Source organism: Quercus suber, unplaced genomic scaffold (genome assembly GCF_002906115.3).
Source record: "Quercus suber isolate HL8 unplaced genomic scaffold, Cork oak 2.0 scaffold_4, whole genome shotgun sequence".
NCBI classification, from domain to species: domain Eukaryota; kingdom Viridiplantae; phylum Streptophyta; class Magnoliopsida; order Fagales; family Fagaceae; genus Quercus; species Quercus suber.
In genome coordinates this window covers 2,850,729-2,859,306 of record NW_027069470.1, presented here as the reverse complement: position 1 = coordinate 2,859,306, position 8,578 = coordinate 2,850,729, and the positions used below count along the sequence as shown (strand labels likewise).

The 8,578-nt window shown below is 38.1% G+C and overlaps 1 protein-coding gene across 1 annotated transcript; it reads left to right on the top strand.

Annotated features, from left to right (window-relative positions):
* Window positions 1-240: 240 nt before the first annotated feature.
* On the top strand, window positions 241-590 carry LOC136066616 (uncharacterized; the record flags this gene model as incomplete). Its single annotated transcript, XM_065771244.1, is given in 1 exon segment — window positions 241-590. A coding segment is annotated over 1 exon segment (235 nt), but the record flags the coding sequence as incomplete, so codon positions are not given.
* Window positions 591-8,578: the final 7,988 nt, after the last annotated feature.

Sequence of the window (8,578 nt, the reverse complement as noted above, 5' to 3'; positions counted from 1 at the left end):
GGGGGGGGGGGGGGGGGGGGGGGGGGGGGGGGGGGGGGGGGGGGGGGGGGGGGGGGGGGGGGGGGGGGGGGGGGGGGGGGGGGGGGGGGGGGGGGGGGGGGGGGGGGGGGGGGGGGGGGGGGGGGGGGGGGGGGGGGGGGGGGGGGGGGAAACGGATTGGAAGGGGGAATTGATTTGTATCACTTTTAGTATTTCCCATTAGAATACTGATAAATTTATGTTTTATGTTTGGTTGTTGACAGAAAATCCAGGTAAAACTGGGGCTCCTGCTGATGCTAAACTTCTATTCAAGTCCTCGACTGTTAGGGTTTCTGTTGTTAAGAAACCGGCTTCTAATGTTAGCAATTCAGCAAAATTGGAAGTGAACCACCAAGGGACTCAAACCAATAATACAAGCCCACTCTCTAATGGTAACAATTCAGCAAGCACCGGACTACTCTCTCTCTTCCAAAACTATGATAGCGAAGACGATTAGTGAGTGTTTGTTAGTATGATAATCATTTTCTTTCCCAATGTATCATTTTAAGGAAATTCATTGGTACTCAAACTAGTTAAAGAGAACTTCCAATACAATAATCCAGTGCACCTGATCTCAATCTGTCATATAATAATCTAGGTTGATTCTAATAAACGAATTAATCCATAACTATAGATTTTTCGGGAAGTAGTAATAACAATATGGGTTAGCCATAGCATTGTGAGAGGGATATGGTCTTACGGAATTCAATTGAAGTTAACCATGTGCTACATGTTTTTTCTCTTCCCTAGATTTAAAAGGAACTCAATTACTTGAATTAAGACTTCAGTTTGTGTTGGTTAACTGTGAAATTGATATTTGAATACGTATAAATCTGAGTGCTATTGCTTGAAGAATTTATTAATAGTATGAATGATGGGGTTGAATGGATGCAGGTGCTTGATATTGTAAGTTGTAACACATGAGAAAAGAGTTAGTCATATATACACTTACACCTAAAAAGTCTAGTTAAGTTGCAAATGGGCTCTTCGGAATTACTTTTAAACTGACCCAGTAAACATTCAATGAATCATATTAAATCTACAAAATTTGAGATTTGAGATATTACTGATATGTTTCCGAAAGAGATTTTTCAATTGTAGCCTTCTCTTTCTTTCTTTCTTTCTTTTTTTTTTCTTTTTTTTTTAATTCTTCATATTTTAACATAATGAGGATTGAGGAGGCAATAAATGAAAACCTGATTTATCAAGCTACCTCTAGCTAGGAGACTCTTTTCCTTCTGCCATTTATCAAATTTGAAAAAGAGGCAGAAGGAAGGGTTCGATTATTTTATTTATTTTTTGGAAATAAAATGATTGAATTATTTTTTTTTTTTTATGGGGGGTTGAATTATGTTTAATATGATGACAATGTGATTTCCTATGCATTTGCTTCAAGTATATATACCTTGGCAAGACTTGCAATCCATTTACCTTGGTGCGCATTTTTTCACTAACGGGGGCAAATATGCCTTTCACATTTATCACACCCCTCTCCGGCGTCGTTTCTTCTAACCATTCAAAAGGAATCATTATATTCTGAGTTTAAATCCAGAGAAACCAGGGAACATTACCGCAATACCCCCCCCCCCCCCCCTTCTCTCTCTTCTCCAACGTCCCCAAAAAAAGCTATGTATAAATAGAGTCAGAGAACTCTACTACATGTGAAAACTGGAACAAAAGAGAATTATAATGGCGAAACAATATTATTCGTTTCTAAAGTTTATCTTATGTGCGCAATTTGTTCATTAAACTTAAAGCGGACACAATTAGTCTTTTAAGTTTTAAAATTGAGTTATGTTGGTCCTTTTATTAACTGTTGTTAACGGTGTTACTTACGTGGCTAACGGAACAATGACTTGGCATTTTTTTTAATGATGTGGCATGTTTTTAATTAAAAAATTAGAAACTAAATTTACACGTGAGAAAAAAAAATCACCGTACCAAATTAAAAAATTTATTTTCTGCATGTTGTAAAAACCCACAACGAGAGAGGGTTATCAGGCAACCGGTGATTTTTTTTTTTTTTTTTACATAGCAGAGTACTCCAGAAAAAACAATACTACCCAAGTTGAGGAAAAAAAGGGTTTCCTTTCTAGAAGAAGTTGAAGAAAAAGATGCGACGAATTTGGACGCAATCAATGTGGTTTTGCCAAAGACTCCCGTGGCGTCGCGGTCTTTGACGAGGGCTAAGTGTCCAGGCACGCCATACCATAGTGCAGAGAATTGTAGCAAATGCCGGTTTGATAGGCACGGGACTTCGTTGTATTGGCTCAGTCAGATCAAATTGGCGGAGTCTGTGGGCAAGCATTTTGTTTCGGCTGCTTTCTTGGACTTGCCGTTGAATCCAAGGCTGAGGTTTGGTGTTTCACTTTTTCTTTTAAAATTTTGTTTTGTCTTTGCAAGCTTATGCTTTTTATAGTTGTAGTTGCCAATTTTCCATGTTTCGTTGTAAGAAAACACTAACCATGATATGTAAGAAATTAAGAATGTTCAGGTAATCAACTGTCTAAAAAGTTTTGGAAATCAGGTTAGTAGAAAATTAAAAATTAAAAAAATCACCGGTTGCCTGATAACCCTCTCTTGTTGTGGGTTTTTACAACAGGCAGAAAATAAATTTTTTAATTTGGTACCAGTGATTTTTTTTTTCTCATTGGATAAATTTAGTTTCTAATTTTTTAATTAAAAACATGTCACATCATTAAAAAAAAATATGAAGTCATTGTTCTATTAGCCACTTAAGTAATACCGTTAATAATAATTAGTAGAAGGACCAACATAGCTCAATTTTAAAACTTAAGAGACTAATTGTGCTTGCTTTAAACTTGAAGGATCAATTGCACACACAGAGAAAACTTCAGGGACCAATAGTGTAGTTTCGCAAATTATAATCAACAAACTAAATAAACAACAAAAGCAAAGGTTGGCCTTGCTTAAAAAAACAAAAAACAAAAAACAAAAAACAAAAGGGTGACCATATAATATCAACTAGCACAAGAGAATGCATGTGAGGTTATGCACACCGATAGACACTGGATACTGAAACTGAAATCCACAGTACTTGGCCATAAACATGGATTGAGTCCTAGAAAATTGATTTTGTAAATGCAGCATGATACTATAACCACATGTGAAAGTGAGGCTTGAATTGAATGCTAGAGCTGATATTACATTAAAGACAAAAATACAAATTACACCCTTCAAATTTGTTCAATTGTCTTCTTAATTTTTAAGTTTGATATTTTTTCCATTTTAGTTTTCTAAGTTCACATTTGCTGTCATTGTTAATCTTTTCGTACATAACTCCGGTTAATTGTTAAAAAGCATTTAAATATTAAAAATTACTAAATTTTCTTTTAAATAATAAAAAATAGTTATTAAAAGAGGTTTAATTATTCTTATGTTTCCTAATATTTGTCCTATGTCAAAATGATCTCAAACGTTTCAAAATGTGTCAATTTAGTATCTAACAAGTTGGTATTAAGTCAAAATAGTCATTATTATTAAGTGATGTTATATGAGAAAATTTGATATGGCTCACGTTGACACTAAAATATTAATTTTATGTCATTTGAGTTTTTTTTTTTTTTTTTTTTTTTTGAGATATTGAGAAAATTTGATATGGCTCACGTTGACACTAAAATATTAATTTTATGTCATTTGAGTTTTTTTTTTTTTTTTTTTTTTTGAGATAGTTTCGACCTATAGTATCCACTCCTGATAATAACTTTTTATCGTCAAACCCAAACACCAATAACTTTTTATCGTCAAACCCAAACACCAATCGGTTTTTAGTGTATGCAAAGATTAAATCCTAAATCTCTTATTTTCTATGTCATTTGAGTTTTCACATGGGCTGCCAAGGATTTTTAATTTATAATTAAAAAAAAAAAAACACTTAACTAAACTAGAATCACAAACCTAAATGTACAAATCAAATACTAAGCTAACGTATCTGATAAATCAACATTAGGAAATGCGTGCGGGTAGAGAGAGAGAGAGAGAGAGAGAGAGAGAGAGAGCTTAATAACCTTTATAAGAAGTCTAACCAGAAAGAGAAGCGCATGGAAGTTTTTCTCCATCTCAAGAGATGATGACAGCTACTTATTAGCTCGCTCGGGTGCACTTGTGTTTCACTACCATCGCAAGAAGCTTTTTGTAAATTAAAAAATAAAAAATAAAAAAAAATAAAAATTTTGGTTTGTTTGCATTTGTGTGCTATGACTTAGGAGTGCAGGAGATTTGAAATGGAAGCAATTGTTTTGTATCAAATTAGTAAGGGTTTTTTTTTTTTTTTTAATAAAGTTTTTTATTCCTTGCGTTTTTTCAATATATCATGGCTGAGATGAACCACACAAAGATCCAAATGGCTATGTAGCTTCTACCTCTTCCTAATCTCAATCGGGTATTTCTAGGGATTTTAATCCCAAATGGGTTGGGTTTGTGATTCTAGTTTAGCTTTTAAAAGAGTTAAAATTTTGAAATATATGACACTCCCACATAGCATCCGAAGTTGCATAAATGACTATTATTAAAATTTTTTTTTTTGGGAGAATCAAAATATTATTTTAATATTACTATTGACCATGCCTGCTTTTATATCAATCATTTAATGAGTAATTCTAAAGCTACAAATTATTTCACATTTTTTTGTCACATATTTGACATGGTAGACTGTGAATGGTTAACCATTATAGACCCAATATTTTTTTTATCAATCACACTAGGTCACGTTAAAGTTGTGGCAATAAATTGTGAAAATATTTGTGGTCCTAGGCTTTTTCCATTTAATAACAATGATTATTTTGAAATAATACCAAAATGTCAATGACTAATTTGACATTAAAATGACTAAACTGATATATTTAAAAATTTAGAGAACAAAAAGGTATCAATCCTTAAAAAAGCCATATTCGAAAATTAAGACAACTCAAAAATTTACACAAGCGAAGATTTTCCTAGATTTTCACACATTAACTGATAGAAAACACCCAAAAAAAAAAAAAATTCAAACTATAAATCAAATCAAACTCAAAAAAAATCAGACCAAGGAACTCCAAAAAAATCAAACACACTGACCAAAATCCAGTACCACAAATAGACCATTAAAGTCCACCCCAACAGCACCAATCATCACTGAGTTCAAACCCATTAAAGAATCCATACCCAGAAACCCGAGCAACCAACAAACCTCCACAACAATGCCATTAATGTCACCACCCCAAGATCCTCACTTCACTACCACTAATAAAACACCACATCCAGAAAAGCCAAAACAAAACTCAGACCCATGACACAGCCCTGTACCACATCAGCGTGTGACTTCAAGTACCAATGCAACCACACTCCTAGTTTTTTTTTTTTAGAAACCACCCCAAGAAGCGGGGAAGAACTTCATTCAGGAAAATTAGAAATATATACATGGGCTAAGTCTGGAGGAACATCCTCCATCCAGACTTGTAAGGAGGAAAAATTACAAGCCATTCTAGCCAATCCATGAGCTACTCTATTCCCTTGCCGACGAGTATGGCGAAAGGACACTTTGTGAAAGGCCGAGGATAGGAGATTAATGTCCCTGATGATATGTCCAAAGCTGGAAGACGAAAAACCTCCACTGTTTATGGCTTTGATAATTACTTCCGCATCACCTTCGAAGATCACTTGATCAAAATTCAAGTCCTTAGCCAAACTAACTGCACTGCGCGCTGCCAACACTTCCACTGTCTCTACAGATGTAGGCAATGGAATAGATTGTGAATAGGCAGCCATAACAAGACCCTTGTCGTTTCGGATAATAGCGCCTAAACCTGCCAGGTTTTTGGAGGAGAAGAGGGCGCCATCAAAGTTAACTTTAAGCCAACCTGGAGGGGGAGGAGACCACTTGGGAGGGCAGACTATGGGTGACGCATGCTTGGGAGTATTCGACGCAATCTGGAACTCATGGAGACTGTCCACTGCTACAGAGCTGACACTACTCACTGGGAAAACTTTTTCCCCGACGCGGAGCTGGTTTCGCCTAGCCCAGATCAGTGAAACTGTCACTGCAAAAAGATCCAAGAGGTTGCTTTTTTCCTAGCATAGTTGTATGATGTCTAACAGTGAGGTGCAATTCGAAGCATCCTTAATTAACCAACCAAAGTGAGCCAACCAAATTGGAGATAGGCAGGGGCAAGACCACAGAGCATGGAGGGAGGTTTCACCAGCAAGATTGCACTGAGGGCAGGTGTCATTAGTCAGAATTTTCCGTTTCCTGAGATTTACTCTAGAGGGCAGAGCATCTAAGCCCGCTCGCCACAAGAGAGATTTTACTCTATTTGGAGTCCGAAGGCTCCAAATACCCTTCCAGACTTTCTTAGACAGGGACAAGTTAGAGGAAGAAGGAAGAACTCGCAACTCATTCTCCATGATTAGCTTGTAGCCAGATTTGACGGTATAAATCCCATCCGCGGACACAAACCAAAAACGAACATCCTCAACATCATCAAGGCTAAGGGGGATGGCTTTGATTACAGCGGCTTCATGAGGCAAGAAAGTATTGTCTACCACTTCTTCAATCCAGCAATTCTTACTGTCATCAATCAGAACAGAGACGAGAGCATCACTGCCAAGAAAATCAGGAGGAGAATTTACCTTATGTGAGTGGGGATCGGGAAGCCAGTTATCATGATAAATTCGGATTGATTCCCCATTTCCTACTCTCCACAGTAAGCCATTCAAAATCATTGACCTTCCTTTCAGGATACTTTTCCACGCGAATGACCCGTTACCCGCCTTGGCATCAAGTATAAACCCCTTAGGGAAGAACCTCGCCTTGAAGAACCTGTGAAACAGCGAGTCCTTGTTCTCAAGCAGCCGCCACACCTGTTTTGCAAGCATGGCATCGTTGAATTTTTGGAGTTCCTTGAAACCCATACCCCCCAGATCTTTTGGCTGGCAAAGAGAGCTCCATTTGGTCCAGTGTATTTTTCTTTGGTTCCCCCTCTGCCCCCACCAAAATTTTCTGATCAAAGACTCAATTTCTTCACATAGAGTGACTGGAATTTTGAAGCAACTCATTGCATATGTTGGTATTGCTTGGATGACAGCTTTAAGGAGAATTTCACGCCCTGCCTGTGAAAGCAATTGTTCCTTCCAGCCTTGCAGCTTAGCAAGAATCCGTTCCTTGATGAACCTCAAGCTTGCTTTTTTGTGCTTTCCAATCAAAGATGGGAGGCCAAGGTATTTATCATGTTGTTTGAATTCTTGGGCCCCCAGGTATTCCTTAATATTATCCCGAATATCAGGAGGAATGGACTTGCTGAAAAAAAGGGCCGTTTTATTCCGGTTAAGTTTTTGACCAGAGGCCTTCTCGTAGATATCCAGCAAGTTTTGGATTTTCCGACCCTCTTCCATAGTGGCTCTGCAGAAAACTATGCTGTCATTAGCAAAAAAGAGATGTGTTAATCTTGGGCCTTTCTTGCAAATGGAAACCCCGCGGATATGGCCAGCATCAGCACCTTTTTGTAATAAGCTGTGCAGCCCTTCGGAGCAGATAAGAAAAAGGTAGGGAGACAGTGGATCTCCCTGTCTCAATCCTCTAGATGGCTGGATAATGTCCGAGGGTTCACTATTAATTAGGATAGAGTAGCTGACTGTAGAGATGCATTCCATGATAAGAGCAATCCACCGAGCATCAAAACCCATTCTCTTCATCATGCCCGCAAGGAAAACCCATTCCACACGATCGTAGGCCTTGCTCATGTCCAATTTGAGGGCCATGAAGCCAGAGTTCCCTTTGTGCTGGTGCTTCATGTAGTGGAGAGTCTCAAAGGCCATGAGAATGTTATCAGTTATGAGCCTCCCTGCCTGAAAAGCACTTTGGTTCTCTGACACAACCGCCGGAAGGACAGCCTTCAGCCTGTTAGCAAGGACTTTTGAAACCAACTTATAGATTACGTTACATAAACTAATAGGTCTAAATTCAGTGATAAATTCTGGGGATTTAACTTTTGGAATCAGAGTGATGTTAGTATGATTTATCACTTTTGGGATTTTACAGTTATTCAGGCAATCAAGCACAGCAGAAGAAACATCATTCCCAATAAGATTCCAGAAAGAATGATAGAAAAGGGAAGGCATACCGTCGGGGCCAGGGGCCATGATGGGTTCCATCTGGTTCAGAGCCATGTCCACTTCCTCCTTAGTGAAGGGCAAAAGGAGCTGCTCATTCATTTCCAGCGTGACAAAAGGTTTGACTGCCTCAAAAATTTCTGACTGTTCTGAAGGATGAGATGAGGCAAAAATGGATTGGAAGTAGTTCATTGCTATGTCTTTGAGTTGCTTATCCTGTGTGCACCAGTCATTGGATGAATTTCTGAGTCCAGAAATTTTGTTTTTTCGGAACCTGTGAGAGGCTTTGCTATGAAAATATCTTGTGTTTCGGTCGCCACACTTCAAAAAGAGAGCGCGAGCTCTTTGTTCCCACATCAGACTTTCTTTGTCCAAAAGAGCATTCAACTCAGCTCTCAAAATTTTTACCACCTCAAAATCCGCTTTTCCTAAAGCCACTGACTCCTCGGATTTT